The 23,608-nt window shown below is 46.8% G+C and overlaps 1 protein-coding gene across 6 annotated transcripts in view; it reads left to right on the top strand.

Moving 5' to 3' along the window:
• Positions 1 to 22,298, top strand: part of Atf1 (activating transcription factor 1) — a 63,450-nt gene extending 41,152 nt beyond the window's left edge. For 3 of the 6 annotated variants that reach the window (XM_059247339.1, XM_059247340.1, XM_059247341.1), the window contains one exon: positions 2,690 to 4,062. In XM_059247339.1, the coding sequence (XP_059103322.1) occupies positions 2,690 to 2,834 (145 nt within the window). In that variant the 3' untranslated portion in view covers positions 2,835 to 4,062. Of the gene's footprint in view, positions 1 to 2,689; positions 4,063 to 7,177; positions 7,307 to 20,586; positions 20,643 to 22,034 lie in introns of those variants that run through there. The other 3 variants (XM_059247338.1, XM_059247335.1, XM_059247343.1) reach the window with 3 other exon arrangements.
• Positions 22,299 to 23,608: the final 1,310 nt, after the last annotated feature.

Genomic DNA, 23,608 nt, shown 5'->3' with positions numbered 1-23,608 from the left:
TTTCACACTGCTCTATGGCTGTCCTGGAACTCACTCTGTAGACTAGGCTGGCCTTGAACTCACAGAGATCCACCTGCCTCTGCCTCCTGATGATTGAGATTAAAGGCGTGTGCCACCCCATCCAGCTGAAAGTCATGTCTTACCTAGTTTTGATATGTTGAAGAGATGGGAACAATCTTGGAGCTGCTGTGCTGGGGCACTGCATAGGTTACATTTCATGAGGTCACTACACTTGGAGCTAAAAATGTCACTTAATGAGTTCTTGTCTTGTACAGATCCCCAGAGCCCTGGATAAAAGCACTTAATACAGCTCTGACAAATTCCAGACATTGAACTCTAACAAATATATACAGAAAGAGCTGGGGTGGGGTGGGGTGGGGGGAACTAGCTAGCCCTGCCTTGTGTCCAGAAGGTCAGCCCTTGGGAGGTGGCCAGCCTGAGCCACATAAGGAGACTGTAACTCATCCCACTCTGCAGAGCAAGAAAAAAGAAGAGCTTTAGGCCTGGTACATGCTGTGACCTTGGAAGTCAACTGGCACTACATAGCTCAACTTTGACCCCCCCCCCAAAAAAAAAAAACTTTTAATGTATAAAGTGTGAGATTTAAGGCTTTAATATAAATGTACATAATTTTATAGCCTAAGTATAGGAAAGGATTCCAAAACAAGATAGCTTTCAGGGAAATAGTGTAATTATTAATGAATGTGACCTCATTAAAATGAGAACCTTTGAGCTGGTCATTGCGGCACACACCTTCAATCTCAGCACTTGAGAGGTGGAGGCAAGATTGGGAGTTCAAGGCCATCCTCAGCTACATGACACTCATAAAACCAAAGAAAAAAGAAGTTGGAAAGACAGCTGGTTTAGAGCAGTGGCAGCTCATAAGCATCTGTCACTGTAGTCCATGAGGATCCTCCAAGTGCAGCAGGCAAAACACCCATACACATAATTTCCTTTATTTCTTGGTGATTTTTGAGACAGGGTCTCACTGTTTAGTTGTGGCTGTCCTGAAACTCACCAACATTTGCCACTATGCCCAGCAAATAAATAATAATTTAAATTAATGGGCAAACTATTAAAAATATCAGATGTGAGATTGGGGAGTAGTAAAGTAGAAAAATAGGTACGAGGTTCGTGTGTATGATGAACAGAGGAGTCTTAAAATTACAAGCCGGGCGGTGGTGGCGCACGCCTTTAATCCCAGCACTCCGGGAGGCAGAGGCAGGCGGATCTCTGTGAGTTCGAGGCCAGCCTGGTCTACATAGTGAGTTCCAGGACTCCAAAGCTACACAGAGAAACCCTGTCTCGAAGAAGAAAAAAAAGAAAAGAAAATACCAGACGATGCTCTGGCTCAGCACAAATGGGCAGAGCAGCTCCAGAGGCTGCACACCAGGAAAGACGAAGGTGCATCTCAGGGGCTTTCCCAAGAGGGAGGCCTCCTAGGCAGAGGTCAGAGCTGCTCTCCCTCCATGTGAGGAGGAGAGAAGCATTCCCGACACATTAGACCCACCAGTTCTGTGTGACGGAATGCTGTTACTGACAATTCTCCTGATCAAGAAGAATGCTTGCACTTTATGTAAGAGAACTGTAGTAGAGACAGCAGAGAACTAAAGAGAAGGGAACACAGTAACCTGTAAAGAAGAAATTGCGCCAGCCTTGTGTGTGCATTTGGGGATCTGAACTGAAGCACTGGACTGAGGAGCCTCTGCAGTAACTAAGGTGTTAGCATGGTGAAGCCCAGGGCTTCTGTGCATTCCTGAGATACCCAGGGCCGGGGGAGCTTCAGTGAGACACTGAGAAGGGATGGATACTGGATACGTGTCACTGGGTGCCACTTCTAAGTTGGAGAGCACTGACTGCTCTTCCAGAGGACCAAGTTGGATTTCCAGCACCCATATATTCCTCCATGCTCTTAGGCCTCCATGAGCACTTTCAAGTGCTCATACACAGAAAATAAATCTCAAACTAAAAAATACATAAAATCTTTTTTAAAAAAGTTTGTGGGGAGCCAGACACGATAATATCCTGAGCAGCCTGAACTACATAATGAGTGTCTCTAGAAACGGAAAAAAAGACTGTGGTGAAGACATGTGTCTGTAATTGCCACAATCAAGAGGCTGAGGCAGGTGGTCTTCAGAACTTAGGTCTAGCCTAGGCTACAGAGCAAAAGCTTGTCCAGTAAAAGCACTAATTAGGAGCTGACTCAAATACATCAGGACTGGATGACAGGATAGCAATGGCCTGGTGGAGAGCTGACCAGGAGGGTGAAGGCTTCTAGGGCAATGGAATTGTGTCTCATTGGGGTTTTATACAAGTACGTGTGTTTACCAAATTATCGCTGTGTGTGTGTGTGTGTGTGTGTGTGTGTGTGTAAAAGCCAGAAATGTCTGATACCTCCCTCGCCCCCAATGGAGTTACAGCTACCCAACATGGGCACTGGAGCTGAACTTGGGTCCTTTGCAAGGGCAACAAGTGCTCTTAACTACTGAGTCACCTGTCTTCTCCTAGATGACATCTTAGTTTTTCATGGGAGTTAGTGGTGGCACATGCTTACAATCCCAGCATTGAGAAGCGGATGAGGCAGGAGGAGCAAGATTTGAGGCCAGCTTGGGCTGCACAGTAAGACCGTCTCTACTAAACAGTCGAGAATCCCTCACGTCTGTTCTCCTGTTTACGTGCTTGTGTTTAGAGAAGCCGCTCGAGAATGCCGCAGGAAGAAGAAGGAGTACGTGAAGTGCCTGGAGAACCGAGTCGCCGTTCTGGAAAACCAAAATAAAACTCTAATAGAAGAGCTAAAAACTTTGAAGGATCTTTATTCTCATAAAAGTGTTTGATTCTTTAAAGTATTTTTATGGACTTGCTTTAAAATGAGGTGGATTTCTTTTTAGTGGAGTTTTATAAATTCAGAGGTCAAAGAAGCTACTTTGTATTAGGTTCTTACAGTGCACAAGTTGACAGAGGGTAAGTGGAGATGAGCAGGAGGAAGCTGCTGGTAGGACTGGAAGATCCAGGGCAAGTACTCCAGGAAATGGACATCAGCAATGGAACTTAGACAGCGTCCAGCCAGAAGGGGCGGCGGCGGCGGCAGCAGCACTGGGAAGAACCCACTCCCTCTCAGTTTGTATTCTTACTGTTTGTTTCCGAAGATTTGCCTTTTCATTTGTGTGTGTGAGTGTGTGTGTTTGATCCCTGCCAATAAATTCTAAATTACAAATGTAAAAGAAAGCATAATACGTTACTAAGTATGTAAATTATGTGGTCTGATTGTTACATGTCATATTGTCAGGTGTGTTAAATGAGTTTTAATAGTTGCTTTTGTTGGACTTGAGGGGTTTTGAGAAGTGTTCTAACAGGCGAAGGGCACAGGATCTGAAGATGGTGATTTGTAACATTTTTATCAGAATGGAAAATTTGACAGTTTTAAATAGTTGATTTTTGCTTCTGGAAGGTAAGGGCAATTTTTCACAAGGATATAATAATTTTTTTTAATTCTCTAATCCTGTATGCAGTTGAAGAGCATTACTCTTTTGTGCTTTAACAGAATGAAGTGTTTACAAATGCCCTTAAAATCTTTTCAATAACCTGAAGAAGATGTACACCAAAGCTTCCCGAGAGGGTTTATAATCATCTTTCTGTAGGTTTGTCAGGTTCTAAAGTAGTTACCAAGGCAACTTGCCTTGAGACTATTTTGTAATGTAGCCAAGGGTACCTTTATAAGAGAAGGGACTGCCGATATATTTTTATAGTGAATCTTTATAAATTCTAATGTCGAGTTTTTAATGATTATTTTAAATGTTTATATATAGTTTGTTTAGTAAAAAAATTTGTATCTCAAATTACCATTTTTTATATTATGAGAAGAGTAAAGTTTTCAATTGGCTGATATTGAATTGTACTTTTTCTATGAAGTTTATCTAAAGTTCAAGCTGTGGTCAGTACACCAGTGTTTAACCTCTGTATTCTAATCTGTATACACTTTGAAACTGTACTGCAAAACTGTTGTGTGCCTATATAGTATATTTCATATGGTCTATGAAATTAAAGAACATTTGGTAAGATTAAGTTTGCTGAATGCAAAATACAATGTTTGACATACGAACATCACCCTATCAAAGTTGAAGAATTCAGAAGTCTATTCTAGATTGGCCCTGTCCCCAAATCTTAGGGACTACGGTATAGGAGAAGCTTGGGACACATCTACCTACTGTCCCCGTCATTTTTGGAGATAGACTGTGGTAACTGCCCTTTGATTAATTTGTTGCAGTCATAGACATTAGAAATTAAATCTTTTATGCCATTTCATGATTGAGGTCCTTTTTCTCCCAAGTTGTTGGCATTCTGTGTAGTTATTTTCTGTCTTGAGCTTACTCCTTTTATAATGTGTCAACCTAAATAAGTTATTGTAAGTCAAGGTGACTTTACATACATGTATACTCGAGTATTCTGTGTAGATGTATGCCGCTCACCTAGTGAGGTCCTGGTGGGCAGGAGAAGAGAACAGGAACTAAGTCCCTGTCCGAGAGTACTGCTTGCTAAGGTTTCATCGGCATGAGTGACTAGGATACAAACTTTAAGCCCAGTGTAGGGCCAGATGTGGTGCGCACCTGTAATCTCAGCTGACCAAGGGGCTGGAGCAGGAGGATGGAGAATTTGAGGAGGCCAAGCATGGTGGTGCACACCCTTAATCCCAGCAGAGGCAGGCAGATCTCTGAGTTCAAGGCCAGACCCAATCTAAAGAGTAAATTCCAGGGCAGAGAAACCCTGGGGGAAGGCGGGGGTAAACTGACCTATCAATTCTATCTCAGAACCGAAGGAGAAAACTGACTCCCAGAAGTTGTCCAGTGACCGCCTGGGTGATGTGGCATGCACCTGTACTGACACACGCCTTATACACTAATGCATTTATTTAAAAAAACATTGCAATCCCACGGTCTAGTGCACACCTTCAGTAAACTCCAGGGGGCACTGTTGTAGCTCCATCATGAGGATGGCTCATAATATTTGATGAGGTCTGAGTTTAAACTCAAGTGGGCACAGAGAAATTTGATATTCTGCCCCCAAATCACACAGTAAATAACAAAACTAATGTTAAATTCTTGGCTGAGTCGGCCTCAGAATGTGTGGTCTTGGTCATGAGGATGTGTCCCTTCTCACCAATGGTTTTGAGGCAGAAAGGTTTTGTTCTCTCTTGCTTAAAATTACCTTCAGAACCTATTTAAATGACCACTAGATGGCGACACTCCTTTACACTCAGTTCTACAAACTTCAGGATGGCAGAGGCCCAGCAATGATGACTCGGCCGATGAAGGCACTTGCTGCCAAGCCTGATGACCTGAGCTCAGTCCCCAGGACCCACACTGTGGCATGCATGTACGCACAGGAACACACATGAGTTTAGTGTGTCCATGAAGTGTATGTGTATTCACTACATATATTCATAGATAAGGCTGTAATCCCAGTACTCAGGCTGAGACATGAGTTCCAGGCCAGCCTGGGCTCACTAGCAAGATCCTGTCTGGAAAACACAAGACGTTAAGAATGAAGCCAGGAGGTGGTGGCTCACGTCTGTAATTCCAGCCTGGTCTACAAAGCGAGTTCCCAGGGCTGTTACACAGAAAACCCGGTCTTGAAAAAACAAAAAGGGCCGAGAAACTCAGCTGTCAGTGCTTTCCTAGGGCAGAATGCTCAAGGTTCAATTCCCGGCCCCACATAAATGTAGCATAGTGGCTTTAGTCTGAAGCCCAGCCACTGGAGGTTGGGAATGGGACGCCAGCCTGGACTACATGAAACCTTTTGCCAAAAAAATAAAACTCAGGGTGAGAAGGCTCAGCAGGAAGAGCATGTACTGTTAAAGGGGTGCAAGTGGTACCCAGCACCCACATTCAGCTCACAACTGCTTATAACTCCAGGGGATCCTGCACTTCTAGCCTTCCGCAGGAACTTGCACACACAACTGAAAACCTTAAAAAGTAAACAAAGGTTTAAGGAAAGCAGGATTGTAGTGGGTTTGTTTTTCAGTTCATAAATACTCTTCAACAGTGTACCAGTCTAAAAAGTCAAATAGGTCCAAGAAAGTGCAGTGGAAGCCGGGAGGCTAGCCCCGTGATAGAGCACTTGGCCAGCATGCAGGAGGCCTAGGATCAGTTCACAGCACTGAAAATAAAAAGGTGCAGTTTAGTTACAGTAATTTAGTCATGTGTTTTGGGGTAAAACAAGATGATTTAGTGTAGAAGTGCTTGACCCTGGAACCTACAATGGAAGGAAAGAACCAGTTCCCAAACCTGGCACGCGCTCCCTCACTTAGACACATGCACACATAATGCTTTAAATTAATGTCAGGCTGGAGAGCTGGCTCACTGGTTGACAACACTGTCTCTTGCAGAGGACCCACGTGGCAGTTCATAACCATCTAGAACTCTAAACTCCACGGCAACAGACCTGGGTCTGGTACACAGACATAAACAAAGGTAAACTAAGTGTGGTAGCACACGCCTTTAACCCCAGCACTTGGGAAGCAGAGACTCTGTGACTCTGAAGCTAGTCTGGTCTACATAGCAAGTTCCAGGACAACCAGGGCTACATAGAGAGACCCTGTCTCAAAAAATAAAATAAAATAAACATAAGTGGACCAGACCAAATAATAAAGACTGTCAGGTTGAAGTAGGAAGCAAAATCCTACTACAGGTTTATAAATGCTAAATCAAAAATGTAAGAAAACAGCAAGACTGAGATGTGTATTAAAAAAGCCAGTCAAGTTGCAGCCAGAAGAAAGCTTGGCTGGCTGTGTTTGTGTTGAAGAATGTCACTATAGAATGATAAAAATGTTCAGTTCATCTAGAACAGTGGCTCTCAACCTCCTGACGCTGCGACCCTTTAACACAGGTCCTCATGTCATGGTGACCCCCAACCATAAAGTTATTTTGTTGCTATGTCATACCTGCAATTTTGCTACTGTTATGGATTGTAATGTAAATTTATCTGTTTTCAGGTAGTGTTAGGTGACCCCTGTGAAAGGGTCATTTGACTCCTGAAGGGGTCATGACTCACATATTGAAGACTGCTGATCTAGCTGATAGATACAGTTATGTTTCTCTGATCTTCCTGCCTCCTTGAGGACTAGGGCACTGCATGTGCCACCACACCCAGCCCACTTCTAAACTTGAATCTGCTAATACAGGGTGAAGATGTTAAAATGACGAAATATAAGAAACAAGGAAAAATCCTAATTACAAAAGCAGGAAAATAGTAAAACAGATTTGGACAATTAATGAATAAGCTAACATACTGAATTTCAACTGCAAGTCACGGCTAATGGAAGGCCCATCCTCGCTAGCTCTAACTGCTTGACCGCAGAGTGACCTGAGAAGGGAATCTAGTCCGCTGTGGGTGGCACCATTCCCTGGGCAGGTAGTCCTGGACTGACAAGAAAGCTAGCCTAGCCTGGTTTGCAAATGAACCAGCAGCAAGCAGCATTCTTCTATGGTTTCTGCTGTGCTTCTGTGCTGAGAGGTAATGCCATGGAGACTAGCAAGCAGGCCTGCCTTTGACGTCCTGCCCTGAGATGAAATAAACCTTTTCCTCTAAGTTGCTTTTAGTTGTATTATTTGTACAGCACCAAAATTAGACCAAAATGAGTCAACTATTATCTTACATCTGAGAAAGAAAAACCAGTGTGAAGTCAACATGCCGGCAAACAGGATGTGTGCCAACCTCAGAGATCCAACTGAAGAGGTATCTTTTACTGCGATTCAATACAGAACACACACACATCAGATAGAAGAACACATATGGGGCAATAAAAGTCAGACTCAACCAATTTTGAAGAATTGATCCAAAAGGACTGTGTTTCTTTGGTCTATGTGAGTCAACCCTTTCATCAGAACTATAGTCTTGGCTGGTCACTGAAGAGTGATCCTAGTTAGCCTTATCAACTAAAACCAGGAGTCAGATTTCAGAGTAATAACCTGAAAGATCAGAGAAGCTGAGCAGCAGCCACTAGAGACTTCTTACCTCTACAATCCTCAGACGGAATGGGCCCGAGATCCTGTCTCCACCTCCCGAATGTGCTGGGATTAAAGGCGTGAGCCTCCCAAGTGCTGGGATTAAAAGTGTGTGCCACCACCGCCTGGCCTCTATGGTCAACTAGTGGCTAGCTCTGCCCTCTCATCTCCAGGCAAGCTTTGTCAGAACACAAACAAAATAACACGCAACAGGTAGCTGGAGTTTTTCTAGTCCTGCCTGGCCCACAGTCAGGACAAATCTCTCTCACCTGCCAGTCCCGCAGCAGCTCAGACCCAACCAAGTAAACACGGAGACTTATATTGCTTACAGACTGTATGGCCATGCCAGGCTTCTTGCTAGCTGTTCTTCTATCTTATATTAATCCATTTCTATTAATCTATACCTTGCCACGTGGCTCGTGGCTTACTGGCATCTTCACATGCTGCTTGTTATGGCGGCGGCTAGCAGTGTCTCCCTCACTCAGCCTTCCACTTCCCAGAATTCTCCTCTCCCACCTATACTTCCTGCCTGGCCACTGGCCAATCAGTGTTTTATTTATTAACATATTTGCTATACAGAACATCCCACAGCAGGTCACAGCTTTAGAAGGCTTGTAAACAACACAGCACTTGAACAGGTGTTTAGAAGTTGCGTTTTGATAAGAAGCACAGACTCTGGATTAAGGCCTGGATTCAGCCTCCTTTTGTTTTGGACCAGCCCTCTGCTTAGCTCTGCCTGGAAGCATGCTGATCGCTCAGTGTCTGTCTAAAGACTGGGGCTCGGCCCTAACCTGACTCATACCCCTTCAGGGCTGACGTCATGAAGATGATAGCCAACCAAGGCATTCTCTGCCTTGTTCCAGACCCCTGAAAAGGCACCTGAAAGTCTCAGTCATTTCCCTGAACCCTCAGTCACCTTGAAGTCTAGAACAGTGAACTCTAAGACACAGATGATGCCGGGCAGTGGTGGCACACTCCTTTAACCCCAGCACTCGGGAGGCAGAGGCAGGCGGATCTCAGTGAGTTCGAGGCCAGCCTGGTCTACAGAGCGAGATCCAAGACAGGCACCAAAAACTACACAGAGAAACCCTGTCACAAAAAACCAAGGGGGAAAAAAAAGACACAGATGGTGACCCCATGATGAAATCACCCCATGGAAGCAGTGACCCCATGAGAAATTTGAGCCTGTCTTCGGGGAGAGCAGACGACATAAGGGAACCAGCCTGTGTATTGACACCCCAGAGTCAGCTTATAAATCGCCCCCCCCCCCCAAGTGTGCTGAGATTTCACCTGGGATTGTTTTAAATCTGAGTAGATGAGTTGAAGAAGAGACACCTCGGCAATGGAGAATCTTCTAGCCCATGACTGCAGTCTATTTGTCCATCCAGCCTGGCGCTGACAGATGGTATCAACTGTGGTCTTTACTACTGTTAAATAAGGAGCAGGCCCATGGTCTAACTATCCCCTTTTCTTGTTTTTCTTAGACACTTTCCATGGTAATGTAATAGATTCCCTTAAGAAGCTGGGTGGTGGTGTCACATACCTCTAGTTCCTTGGGGGGGAAAGGTTTCTTTTTTTCCTCTCAGTCCCAGCGTCCTGCAGGTAATCACATGCCAAGAGCAGACACTCGATCTCAGCCCAGTGCCGAGAAGATTTGAAAAGAACTCACAAATCCAGAAGCCTGGCACTTGGACATCCCCTGGCTTTTGCTTGGCAGGCTCCTGTGGGTTTCAGGAAGGAAGTCTTCCTGGGTTGGCCAAATGGAATAATCTCATTTCTCAACATTATTTCGTTTCCTCCTACTCCTAAGATGAGTAGCCAAACAGACCCTCTGGCCTGGGCCCCGGCCACAGCAAGCTTGGCCAGTTAACAGGTAAGTAAAAGTGAAAAGCAGAGGAGGTTTATCATAGTAAATGTGGTCATATTAGGAAAAGGAGCAAATAAAGAAATCCAGTGTCCTGCTCCGGTCTGTCTTTGGGACCCTGACAAGAGGTAAGAGTTATGCTTACCTAAGCAGCCCTGGTCACGGTGTGTCCCTGTTGTGAGGGTAAGCAGGCCTGGTCACGGTATGTCCCTGTCATGAGAATAGCAGGCCTGGTCACGGTGTGTCCCTGTCGTGAGGGTAAGCAGGCCTGGTCACGGTGTGTCCCTGTCGTGAGGGTAAGCAGGCCTGGTCACGGTGTGTCCCTGTCGTGAGGGTAAGCAGGCCTGGTCACGGTGTGTCCCTGTCGTGAGGGTAAGCAGGCCTGGTCACGGTGTGTCCCTGTCGTGAGGGTAAGCAGGCCTGGTCACGGTGTATCCCTGTCGTGAGGGTAAGCAGGCCTGGTCACGGTGTGTCCCTGTCGTGAGGGTAGCAGGCCTGGTCACGGTGTGTCCCTGTCGTGAGGGTAGCAGGTCTGGTCACGGTGTGTCCCTGTCGTGAGGGTAGCAGGCCTGGTCACGGTGTGTCCCTGTCGTGAGGGTAAGCAGGCCTGGTCACGGTGTGTCCCTGTCGTGAGGGTAAGCAGGCCTGGTCACGGTGTGTCCCTGTCGTGAGGGTAAGCAGGCCTGGTCATGGTGTGGCTAACCAGTTGTCCTCACTGAGTCAGGACAAAGACAGCCTAAGTGTCAAGGGTCTCCTGCCATGGGTCTGACAAGTCAGAATCATGTGGAATCTCCTTGGGAGACACTCCTCTCCTGACTGGAACCAGGCCGCACTTAGCCTTCTCCTTCCCCAGCGTGAGACTCCTGAGAAAATTCAGATTTCCTGGGGACCATTTTGAAGGTCTAACAGCAAAGAAATGGACACAAGTGTCTTTAGAATCCTTCTGCCAGGATGGATGGAACAGTAATGTTCGCTTAAATTTTAGCTCTGCCTGCTCCTTATTGACGAGTGTGTGGGGCTGTGGCCTGTGACTGCGCCAAGTCACTCATTATTCCCGTGAACTCTTGGTGGACGTTTTCCTCAGGAGATTATAGTACCAGCAACACAAATGTCTCCACCTCTGTGCTGGCTGTCCTTGACCCGACTGTCCCGACTACCACTTGACTATAGTGTTGAACACGATTGAGGAGAACAGAATTTCATAAGTTTATTCCTAGTCCTAGGGACCAGCATGCAGCCTTTTATCAGCAAGTATACTGTTCACTGTAGGTTTTCAGTTTACATCAACTCTTTCAGCCTGGAGGAGGTGCCTTCTACTTTCCGTTTGTTTTTTAATGATTTTGATGCATGTGGGTGTTTTGCTAACATGTATGTGTATCACATGTGTGCCTGGTACCCACAAGGTCAGAAGAAGAGTATCAGATCCCCTAGAACTGCAGTTACAGACAGATTGTTCTGAGCTGCCATGTGGGTGCTGGAGACTGAACTCTGGTCCTCTGACATGAGTTCAGGTCCCAGCACCAGGGAAAGCATGGTAGGGGGGCTGAAGAAAGGAATCGGGTCTCTGTGGTAGCAGAGTGGGGGTCTGCTCTTACAGCTCTCTGAGAAAGGAAGGGCTGTACAGCACAAACCCGCAGGGGGCTCCCCAGCTTCTGGGCAGGAGTCAGGGATGCAAGGGGGAGTCAGGATGTGTGGCCACCAATCCCCACTCAGTGTAATCTCCCATCCCCAAGCGAGAGGTCCAGCACCTGAAGTCATGGTACTCACTGGGGATGTGCTTAGCATGACACCGTCAGGATCTGTGAGCGGGGAAGGCTGCAGGGACCGTGGCCTGAGCAGCAGTCTGGTCTGGATTCTAGCATTATATTCTTACAAAAAGGTTTTGTGTTTTTAAATACTACAATGTTTACAGATGAAAATTAGACACTTGGAACTTTTACAAGTTACATCTGTGGGGGGACTTTCAGAAGGGGCTAGCATCGGGTCAGTAGACTAAGTCCAGTCCCAGCTCTGTAGGAAGGCCTCAGCCAGTCTGTTGAGGGCTGTGAGCAAGAGTTCCTGAAGAGACCCACACCTTCCACCCCACCTCACTGAGCAGAGGCTGGAATGTCACAGGGTCAGGGTCTGATTACACTTGGACTCTTTCACCATTCCTTGGCCACCTCTGTCTGGGCTAACATCCTGTGACTAACAGGAACGCCTTTGAAATGTATTAACATATTAATTAGCTTCTACCTCCCCAAAGGTGATGGCGCCTGAAAACCATAGTGTTCCCCCAATATATTTTTAAAATGCCTTAATTTAGGACTTTATTTATTCTGTACTATAAAATTTCATGAAACTGATATACCACAGTGGGATATGGAGTCCGAGGGAACCTAAAACCACATTCCCAGGCCAGGGTTCTAGAATCTATCTCCTTTGAGGGAGAATTGTATTTTTACCTTGACAGGGCCAAATGCACAAAAGACAGGAGGCATGCTCTCTCCTTCTGAGCCTGTGACCCATCCCCTTACACGCGCAGGCACCTGCCCTCCTTGTTCTGGGCCTCTGGGCATGGACTAGGGCTCTTAGTCCCAGACTGATGCGGCTGGCCTCCCAGCCTCTCCAGCCCACAATGGCAGACTCTGGTGCTTCTAGACCTCTCAACTGCATGAGGCAACTCCCAGCCTGCCTGTCCCTCCTCTCGCTCTGAGATCGGTTCTCAGGTCTTGCTCTGTGGAAGGCAATAGCTTCCAACCTGTGTCTGTCTCTGAGTGATTGCATTTTATAAAACAACACTTGGCTCCCTTTTGAGGGCGAACCCGGGGCAGAGTGACTGCACATCTCGTTTGCACATATAAACAAACACCGTCTGTCGGGCACAAACCACGGCAATGGGACAGCTATGCCATTCACATGAGCAGAGTGTCACCACGTACACACACAGCAAGTTAAATCCAGAGCAGACCAAGGAGTCGATCAAAAAGTAAGACAAACCGGGACTGCGAACTCATCAGACACAAGAGGCAGAGGCAGAGGCAGCCCCTCAAATGGATCATAGAAGAGGAGGGCACTTCCCACCGGACATGAACACACCCGTTGACAGTCCTCAAACTGGCCAAAACCTTCGTCATGTCATCGGCAGGCTTAACCAACTCCCAACTGTCCCTGGAGCTTCACTATGGATTTAACTGCCCATTCAAAGACCTGACAAGTCTACACGGTCTCACACGCAGGTGATCTTCCTAAAATCCATTAAAATGGTATCTTTGGGTCTGTTACATATGCTTAATAAAACACCAAATGCCTTGAACACACCATTAAGAGATAGTTGATCTTGGGGCTGGAGAGATGGCTGAGCAGTTAAGAGCACTGGCTGCTCTTCCAGAGGGACTGGGTTTGATTCCCAGCACCCACATGGGAGGCTCACAGCTATCAGTAACTCCAGTTCCAGGGGATCCAATGCCCCTCTCTCTCTTTAAATATCTATTTTTTTTCATGCAATATATTTTGATCATATTACTTCCCCTACCCCAATACCTCCCAGACTCCCTACACCTCTCAAAAAAGAAAAGAAAAGAAAAATAACAACTGACAAAACAGCCTTCCTCCATCTTGGGCTTGGAAACCATCTTATATCAAAGTTAAACTAGGCTTGTTCCTGTTTCTGATTTAATCTGTTTCTCAAGGATCGGGCTATGCCATGATGGCACGCTGGAACTCAGAGATCCACCTGTCAGCTTCCCGCGTGTTGGGATTAAGGGCATTACCACCATGAGCCCCTGAGAAGTCCCGGAGCAGCCTTCCCTGTGTGCCATACCCCTCGAGGATGTCAACTACTTGAGAGTAAACAAGGAAAAGCAGAGGACCTCTGAGGTGGCTCTGCAGGTGCAGGGATTTGCATGCGGGCCTGAGGACCTGAGTTCAGTTCCCAAGTCCCACACTCCCAGGAGGTGCCAGGATAGAACTGACTCCTAGCATCCATTGTTCTCTGACCTACACACACACACACACACACACACACACACACACACCATACTACACACACACATATACACACACACACACACCATACTACACACACACATATACACACACACACACACCATACTACACACACACACACCATACTACACACACACACACACACACACACACACACACACACCATACTACACACACACACACACACACACACACACACACACACACACACACTGTGCCAAGCATGAGTCTGTACTCACAGTTCATACTCTCACACAAATAGTGAACATTTAAATTGGGATTTCAGGACATGTCAACCCCCACAGAGAGTAATGTGTGCAGGGGCTGGGCAGGCTTTTATGTTACTCAGCTGTAGCAGGTAAAAGAACCATGTCGTTAAGTCTTGTCAAGAGAGAAATAACTAATACCTTGCATTTAGAGTGTATTTTAATGCTTAAATATTTCTAAACTTTTGTTCCTAGGCAAAAATTAAAATGTAAATTAATTGTTTTTGTTTGAGACAAGGTCTCATTATGTAGTCCTGACTGGCCTGGAACTCACAGAGATCCTCCTGCCTCTGCCTCTGAAGTGCTGAACTTAAAGGTGTGCGCCACCACACCTGGTTTTAGGATGTGATCTCCCTTGTGTGGAGCTCTTTCTAATCCAAATAAATATACATGTGTTGTGTGGATGTTGAGGTACTTCTGCTATTGAGACGGTGAAGTTTACACACAGCCTTAGCTCAGGGTTAACAGATAAGAAATTCCATTATAGCCGGGCGGTGGTGGCGCACGACTTTAATCCCAGCACTCGGGAGGCAGAGCCCGGCGGATCTCTGTGAGTTCGAGGCCAGCCTGGACTACCAAGTGAGTCCCAGGAAAGGCTCAAAGCTACACAGAGAAACCCTGTCTCGAAAAACCAAAAAAAAAATTCCATTATAAACAGTGCACGAAATTAGGTATTAAATGTGTGAACAAAGATATGGAGGTCAAACCAGTATTACTCTCAAAAAGACAATGCTGGGTTTGGGGTCTGGAAGTTCCCATCCCTGTGGTAGAGAACATAACCATCAGCTAACAACATTTTATAATGCTGTATTGGTCTCTGACAAATGCAGCAGGATGGGAACGCCACCTTTAATCCCAGCAGAGGCAGAAGGATCTCTGTGAGTTCGAGGCCAGCCTGGTCTACAAATTGAGTTCCAGGACAGCCAGGGCTGTTACACAGTGAGACCCTGCCTGGGGGACGGGAAGATATGTGACACACAAATCCTCTGTGAGACAAGAGTCTCCATGTTGTCAAATAACACCAGATAAAGAGGGCAGAGAGGAAGAAAGAAAATAAAGGAAACCACCTAGATTTCCCATAGTTCAGATAGGTTATCTTGGAGCGAATACTAGGAACTGATAACCTTTGAAGAAGCCACATCTCTGTAGAAGATTCTTCAGGCTGCATAACTGATTAGCATTCATGGTTGTAGAGGGTTGGAATGTTGCTGGTAGCGAGCCAAAACTATCCTGGTCTATCTTTTGTCCCCTAACTGCCACTGATTGCCCACCTCTGTGCAGTCAATGGGGAACTAACATCCTCTCTATTAGGTAAAGCCTTTTGGCAGGCCAGGCCTGGTAGCTCACATCTTTAATGACAACATTCCAGAGACAGAATCAGATCTCTCTGAGTGCAAAGTCAGCCTGGTCTACAAAGTAACTTCCAGGCCAGCCAAGGCTACACACTGAGACCCTGTCTCAAAAACAAAACAAGCAAACAACAATAACCAAAGGAAAAAGACCCCTGGCCTTGGAATGTTTTTTCAGGAGACCTACTAGATGCCATTGGCAGCGTCTGAACATCCAGGCTGCGGCAGAACTGTGCATGCTCTTGACTGCTGAGCTATGTCTCTGCTCCAGACAGGTGAACTTTAAAAAGACAAGAATTTAATCTTTTGTGTTGTTCTAATCTTAGATGGTCTTTTTGTTTGTTTGTTTGTTTGTTTTTGTTTTGTTTTGTTTGTTTGTTTTTCGAGACAGGGTTTCTCTGTGTAGCTTTGCGCCTTTCCTGGGACTCACTTGGTAGTCCAGGCTGGCCTCGAACTCACAGAGATCCGCCTGGCTCTGCCTCCCGAGTGCTGGGATTAAAGGCGTGCGCCACCACCGCCCGGCCTTAGATGGTCTTTTTTTTTTTTTTTTTTAAAGATTTATTTATTTATTATGTATACAGAAGCGGGTGCCAGATCTCATTATAGATGGTTGTGAGCCACCATGTGGGTGCTGGGAATTGAACTCAGGACCTCTGGAAGAGCAGTCAGTGCTCTTAACCTCTGAGCCATCTCTCCAGCCCAGATGGTCTTTAATAAAAATCCCAGAGCCAGATATCAGGGTGAAAGCTGAAAGATCAGAGAAGCAGAGCAGCCAGCCACTAGTTCTTACCTCTACGAAATCCTCAGCCTAAAGAGAGTGAGTTCCTGCTTCCTCACACCTTATATACCTTTCTCTGCCCAGACATCACTTCCTGGGATTAAAGGTGTGTGTGCTTCCCAGTACTGGGATTAGAGGTGTGTACCACCACTGCCTGACCTCTATGTCTAATCTGGCTCTGTCCTCTGATCCTCAGGCAAGTTTACTAGGGTACACAATATATCACCACAATGTTGCCTGATAATTTTGTCATCCTTTTAACAGTACCAGATCTTACTTAGTTTTATTTATTTTGAACCATGCAGCAAGTCAGGTAGTAACAAGAATACTGCCTGCCAGATTCATTTACAATTCCATTTAAGCTCACATCTTATATGGGCTGATTTTATGTCAACTTGACACAGGCTAGAGTCATCTGAGGGGAGGGAACCTCAACTGAGAAAATGTTTCCATAAGATCAAGCTGTTGGCAAGCCTGTTGGTCATTTTCTTAGTGATTAATGGGGGGCCCAGCCCACGGTGGGTGGTGATACTCCTAGGCTGGTGGTCCTGGGTTCTATAAGAAAGCAGGTTGAGCAAGTACGCAGCACCCCTCCATGGCCTCTGCATCAGTTCCCGCCTATAGGTTCCTGCTCCGAGTTTCTGATCAGACTTTCTTCCATGATGGATTGTAATGAGATGTAAGTAAAATAAGCCTTTTCTCCCAAGTTGTTTTTGGTCATGTTTCATCATAGCAATAGAAACCCTAAGGCAGCTCATTTCTGTTTGTTTTGTTTTGTTTGAGATAGGGTTTCTCTGTGTAGCCTAGAACTCACTTTGTAGACCAAGCTGGCCTTGAACTCAGAGATCCACCTGCCTCTGTCTCTCGAATGCTGGGATTAAAGACGTGCGCCACAACCGCCTAGCATATGACAGATCTTTTGTTTTTTGTGTTTTTCGAGACAGGGTTTCTCTGTGCAGTTTTGGTGCCTGTCCTGGATCTCACTCTGTAGCCCAGGCTGGCCTCGAACTCACAGAGATCTGCCTGCCTCTGCCTCCCGAGTGCTGGCATTAAAGGCATGCACCACCACTGCCTAGCATGTGACAGATCTTTTTAACCATCATTTTTATGCCTCTGGTTAAAGAGGGACATCTTGTACATGGGGTACACTTATGTACCACCTCGCTTAAGTCATTAATGTTATTTTTAAATAGTATTTTTAGTTTTGACACAGGATCTTCCTGTGTACCCTTGGATGGTCTAAAACCTGTCATATAGAGTGTAAGTAAGTGTTGTAACTCTGGGGGAAAGGTACCTGACTTTTTGGGGAGTCAGGCAATACCTTGAGCTGCTAGGGCAGCTCCGGCAGCTGGAGCTGCAATGGGACAGCTCAGCTCTGGAGGGGAAGATATCCTGTTTGGGGAGTCACGCTATACCTGGAGTTGGGGTGCGGTGAGGGATGGTCTCCCCACAGGATAGAGCTATCCTGCTCCTCTCCTGGAGAGCCACTACAGCTGAACTTTGCTCAGCCCTCGTTTAAGGGGGCTTCCGAGCCGAGCTTTGCTTCTCCGGCCCAAGATGTTGCTTTCCCCCCCCCCCCCCCCCCCCGAGACAGGGTTTCTCTGTGTAATTTTGGAACCTGTTCTGGATCTCACTCTGTAGACCAGACTGGCCTCGAACTCACAGAGATCTGCCTGGCTCTGCCTCCAGTGTGCTGGGATTAAAGGTGCGCGCCGCCACCACCCGGCAAGATGTTGCTTCTTTTGCTTCACTCTGCAGAAATGTAGTAATCTCCTCCAGGTCCAGTGAAGAAAAGTTGTTACTTTTTCTGCTCCACCTTACTCAGTCCCCTAAGGGACGTCTCAGCAAGGTTCTTCTGTTCAGCTCCCCCTTGCTCAGCCCCGTAAGGGAACATCTCTGCAAGATTTTTTTTCTGCTCAGTCCCCTAATGGATGTCTTAGCAAGGTTCTTCTCTGCCCCGGGACTGAAGATCTTCACACCCAAAACTCTTGAGAAAGCGATTTATTTGGGAAGGAGGAGCCCAAGAGAGTAGCTGCCTCTACCAGGATGGGAAAGAACAGCTCACAACTGAACAGATAGAGGGGTTTATATAGGGGTGGAGTTTCTCCAGGGAGAAGGTTTTCTGTTTAGGAATTGGTTAGTTTTTCTGCTCAGGGATTGGTTAGTCTTGTTGGTCAGGGGCAGAGATGGCTCTGATTTCAGATCCAAACTTCTAAGGCCAGCCAGGGCCTATTTCTTTCACTGGCTCTGATTCTAGGGACAAAGTGTCTTTCCTTGGCACTGGTTTCAGAGTAAGGGCGTTTCTTTGGTTCTGGGTTCAGGGATAAAGTACTTCTTTCTCTGGCTCGGGTCCCAGATCCAGGCTGTGTTTCTTTCCCTGGTTCTGGGTTCCAGGGTCAGGGTGGGTTTCTTTAGCTGGCCCCTTTTCCCTACATAGAGCAGGCTGGTCTCACACTCCTTGTGGTACTCTGCCTCCTGGGTGTTGTGATTACAAACACACACCTAGGTTCAAAAAAATTTGTACATGAAGATCTTCAAAATACAAATTTTCTAAGGCCAAAATCTATTTCACCAATGTAAAACTGGAACCAATTTCTCTCTGTTTAAAGCAGTGAGCTTTCTTAAAAACACTGGGGTGTGTGTATGTGTGCACATGCCAGAAATATCTAAACTGTCTTGTAGCTTGCTAAACTTTGACATATTTTGTAATTCTCTTATTCAACCTTATGTCCAAAAATAAATATAGTTTTAGTTAGGGTTTCTATTGCTGTGATCTCTTTACCACTGACATTTTGTTACAGACCTTTTTCACTTAAGAAGTTTGTTGTTTAATAAGTCCCACAGAGTTAGACTTAATGCTGACCTTCAGAGAAAGAAAGCGCCTCCTCCACCCTGCACCCTGTCAAAGGAGAGGAGCCAGTGGCCCCAGGGACAGAGGATGCCTGCCAAATTCAGAGAGGAAGGGGACTCTCCTCCTGAGACTTTATGTACTCCAGAATCTAAGAGCAGGCTGGGGACCAGGGGCTGCCTTCCACACCTCTCAGTGCTTCAAGTCGGCAGATGAAAAGCACTTTGGGCATCTGTGTCCCTTTCTGCCATGTCCCACCCCCACTTCCCACCCGGTGTGAGGAAAGATCACCAATGGGATCAGGCCAACTAGGAAAAGCCACACCCCAGCAATGGGGGACAGTTAACTGCCACAAGAGACGTGTGGGGACTCACGCCTTTAATCCCAACACTTGAGGCAGAGGCAGGTGGATTTCTGTGAGTTCGAGGCCAGCCCAGGCTACATAGCGAGTTCCAGGACAGCCAGAGCTACATAGTGAGACCCGTCTCAAAAAAGCCAAACACACAAATGCTATAAGAGGGTTACCAACTTTGATGGTGTGAGTACACGGTGGTAAACACCTGCAATCCCAGTGCTTGGGAGGCTGAAGCAGGGAGATTGATAGCTTGAGGCCAGCAAGGCCCAGTCTCAAAGCCAACAGAACGGTCACTTGTGCCAGCCTTCCAACGTCACCAACACTGAGAGGCTGTACACAAACAGTTCTTACTTGTGGCTACCTGACACTAAGTGAATGGTAGAGGCCAAAGGTCAAAGACAAGCAGAATTCCCACACTTTAACCACTGGACCCTGACTGCGTAGAGCTGAGTCCAAGGGCCTGTGGCACCTTTTCATTCTATTTGTTGTGTGGAGAGGTCAGAGGACAACTCTGGATAGAGGTGGCTCCTTCCTACCTTTTCTGGGGTTTCCAAGTTTGTTCAGCAAACACCGTCACCTGCTGAGTCACATTGCTGGCCCCAACCAGTGAGGTCTTACACAAACACATGAAGTTTGACTCAGAACGGCTTGCTGAGCTTGATCCCCAAGAGCCAATATCAGCAAAGTGTAAGTACTGAGGGCAGTGAGCAGCCGCTGTCCCACACAGACAAGGGCCAGCACCACGGCACATGAAGTAGACCAGACTTCCCCTTGACTGTTCCCAAGGAACCCAGCCATCTTAGGACACAACTGTCTCTCCCTGTGAGATTGTTCTTGATGACTGTCTCAATGGTGTATGTTCTCTTGATTGTGTATATGAGGGAATGTTTGTGTAGGTGCACACACGTGTAGATGCACATGTATGCACATCCATGTGGGGGTCAGGAGTCAATCTCCAGTGATTAGCCTGTTTTCTGAGCCAGGGTCTCTCACTGGCCTGGAGCCCTAGGCTAGGCTTGCCTTAGTGCTGGGATTCCAGGCATGTGCCAGCACACCCAGCTTTGTTATGTGGGTTCAGGTCCTTGTGCCTGTGAGGCAGGCGCATTGCTGACTGTGCATCTCTTGCTTCATCTTCCCAGGAAGTGCGACCCTGCCACAACAAAGGCCACGAGAACCTAGGAGTCTCCCTCCCCAGGTTTGGAACTCCCAAGCTGTCACCCACACATTTTCCAATACCAATTCCTGTTTTTTTTTGTTTCTTGTACAATGTAGGAAAACTGTAGCAGCCTCCTGATTCAATGTATCTTGGGACCACTAGCCCTTGGAAGGCTGAGGCAGGAGGATCAGGATTTTATGGCCAGCCTAAGCTAAATGAGACTCTGTCTCAACACTGGGGGGCAGAATGAGGAAAAAACAAAACACATTTCTAGCACTACCTGACACATGCCCCCAGTGAAACAAGTAGGAAGAAAAATCCTTGTTCGGTTAACTTGATCCTGTGTCAGAGGTTCTTAAGTAGAGGTTCCTGTGAATCTCGACCCTTTGGGGGCCTCATATTGGATATTTATATTACAGTTCATAACAGTAGCAAAGTTATAGTTATGAAGCAGAAACAAAAGGTAATTTTATGGTTGGGGGGTCACCACAACATGAGGAGCTGTATTAAAGGGATGCAGCATTAGGGAGGGTGAGAACCGTTGGTCTATGTGTTCCCAGCTGACGCCAGGTCTCCAGCCTTGGCACAATGCCATCACCTGCTGTTTACCACGGCTCCTGAACCTCCACTTAGGAGGGAAGGGAAGAGAACATCTTATTGAGATATTCACCTAATTGTGTTTGGGAAGTTTTGACAGACAGGTCAGCAGAGGAGATAGTTTGATCTGGGAGCCTGCTTGGTTTTGGCCAGGCACCCTCCCACACAGTAATGCACTTGACAGCTGAGTTCCTTCATCTGCATGTACTATTCACCCACACACCCCTCTCCAAACGGAGCATCTAGCAACCTCAGAACCCCTAAGCCCCCACCTTCACCTGCAAACAATGATCTGTTTTCCTGCTCCTGGTAACAATCAAACAGGACAATTTCTTTCGTTTTTCTTTTTTTTTTTAAGATTTATTTATTATGTATACAGTGCAGAACACCAGAAGAGGGCACCAGATCTCATTACAGATGGCTGTGAGCCACCATGTGGTTGCTGGGAATTAAACTCAGGACCTCTGGAAGAGCAGCCAGTGCTCTTAACCTCTGAGCCATCTTGCCAGCCCCAGACAATTTCTATTCAAGTGTATACCAATGGATCCTGATATGAAGACTGGAAGGGCTGATCCTGCATGATTTGTTCTGGGTACATGCACAGTGGGACGAAACTGTGCCCTCTGGTCACCTTTTAAGGACCATCTTATGCCTATGTGAAACCGGACATGCGTATGATTAAGATCAGACATGTTATAGGAGCAGCAGGAAAAACAAATGTGTGACCTAATCTATCCATCAAAATAGTAATCAGCCCCTCCTTCTCTTGAATCCCAGGAAAGAAACTCCAAACATCTGAGTGTTCTCACTCATGTGTGTCTCCCTCTCCGTCAGGCACAACTGCTGTTCTGCTGTTAACCTCGCCCACCTAGTGTTCCTTGGTTTTTAGAGGCCTCTCCAGAAGGCCACAGGGCAGCTCACATCATAGAAGCCAGCTGACGTTGGAGGAACGGCCCTGGAGAGTGCCCCAGACAGAAGTCACAGTCTCCTGTAACTTTGATCTTGACAGTGATAACCTACTGTACTAATCCACTTGGTGTTGCTACCGCAGAACACCAGATAGTCAGCACTTCGTAAAGAAAAGCGGTTTGTTTAGAAGCTCTGACTTAGTTGGATGTAGCACATGCCTGCCCTTGGCTACACAGAGTTCCAGGACAGCTGAGCACCCGGAGACCTTGTCTCCAGACAACAAACAAAAACCTCAGTCTGGGTGTCCAGGATCCCATGTCCCCCAAGCCCAACTTAGGCTGTACTTCTTTACTGTCCCATCACACCGATGTCACCCCACTAGAGACCAAGCCTCCAGCCCCTGAACCTCTGGAGGGCACATTCAAATGCTGCCTTTGTTACCTCTAAGAGGGGCTTCCTCGGAGGAAGAAGGTGGCCCATAGCGTCAGAAGGCATCTGTCTGCCGATGAGTATGGTCCCACACAGAGGCGATGATGCAGACAGGATGGTGAAGGCCCAGAAGGGCAGAGGGCTGCCAGGCCCTCACCAGGCCCTTTCATGCTTGGCTGCATGTGCCCGTGTTTTGAACCCCTATTCTGTCATAGCAAGACTCATTATTTTGCCCTGATTTCAAAACCATATCCAATCCAACTGCACAACCCCTCCCACAGAAACATGCCTGCCCCAAGCTGTTTTCTCCTCAGACCTTCTGCTAAAATACTGAGTGAGGAGGAACTGCTTCTTGGCAGCTTGTCAACCCCCAGGAGCCACTTGGACCGCTTCTACAAGCTTCTACTTTCACTCACTGATACCCAAACAATGTGCTCCCTTCATCCAGTGCCGCCTCCCATCTCTGCCTGGAGATGGAGTGCACACAACACAGCTGTCCTTGTACTGACCCCTCTCTGCCAAAAGACGAACCCCTCAGACTCTGACCACCTACACTATCCCTTGTTCCTGAAGGTATGGGGCTAACAGGACAAAGCTCAGCAGAGCTCGAGATGGGAATGACAAAAATCACTTAAAACCAAACAGTAGACATCAGTCTTTAAAACGCTGGGAAACAGTCGGCGGTCAGTGATGAACGCAGGGCAAGGCAGTCTTCACTCAAGACTTTAGAAAGACAGGTGCACAAGGGACTGGAGAGATGGCTCAGCACTTAGGACCACTGGTTACTCTACCAGAGGACCTGGGTTCGACTCCCAGCACCCACACGGTAGCTCACAACTGTCTGTAACCCAGTTCCATGGGACCCGACGCCCTTTCCTGGCCTCCATGGGCACAGGCACAAAAGTAGTGCACAGACACACTTGCAGGCAAAGTAGCTGTACACAGGAAATGAAGTAAACACTAAAGAAATGATCAGACAGGTCCCCAAGCCCTGGGGCTGTGGCTTGGTTGACATGGTGCTTACTCGCCTTGCACGCACGAAGCCTTGGGCTCCATCACTAGTACTAAAC

Source organism: Peromyscus eremicus, chromosome 20, assembly GCF_949786415.1.
Source record: "Peromyscus eremicus chromosome 20, PerEre_H2_v1, whole genome shotgun sequence".
NCBI classification, from domain to species: domain Eukaryota; kingdom Metazoa; phylum Chordata; class Mammalia; order Rodentia; family Cricetidae; genus Peromyscus; species Peromyscus eremicus.
Note: the sequence above shows the minus strand (reverse complement) of the source record. Positions and strands in the feature narration are given on the sequence as shown.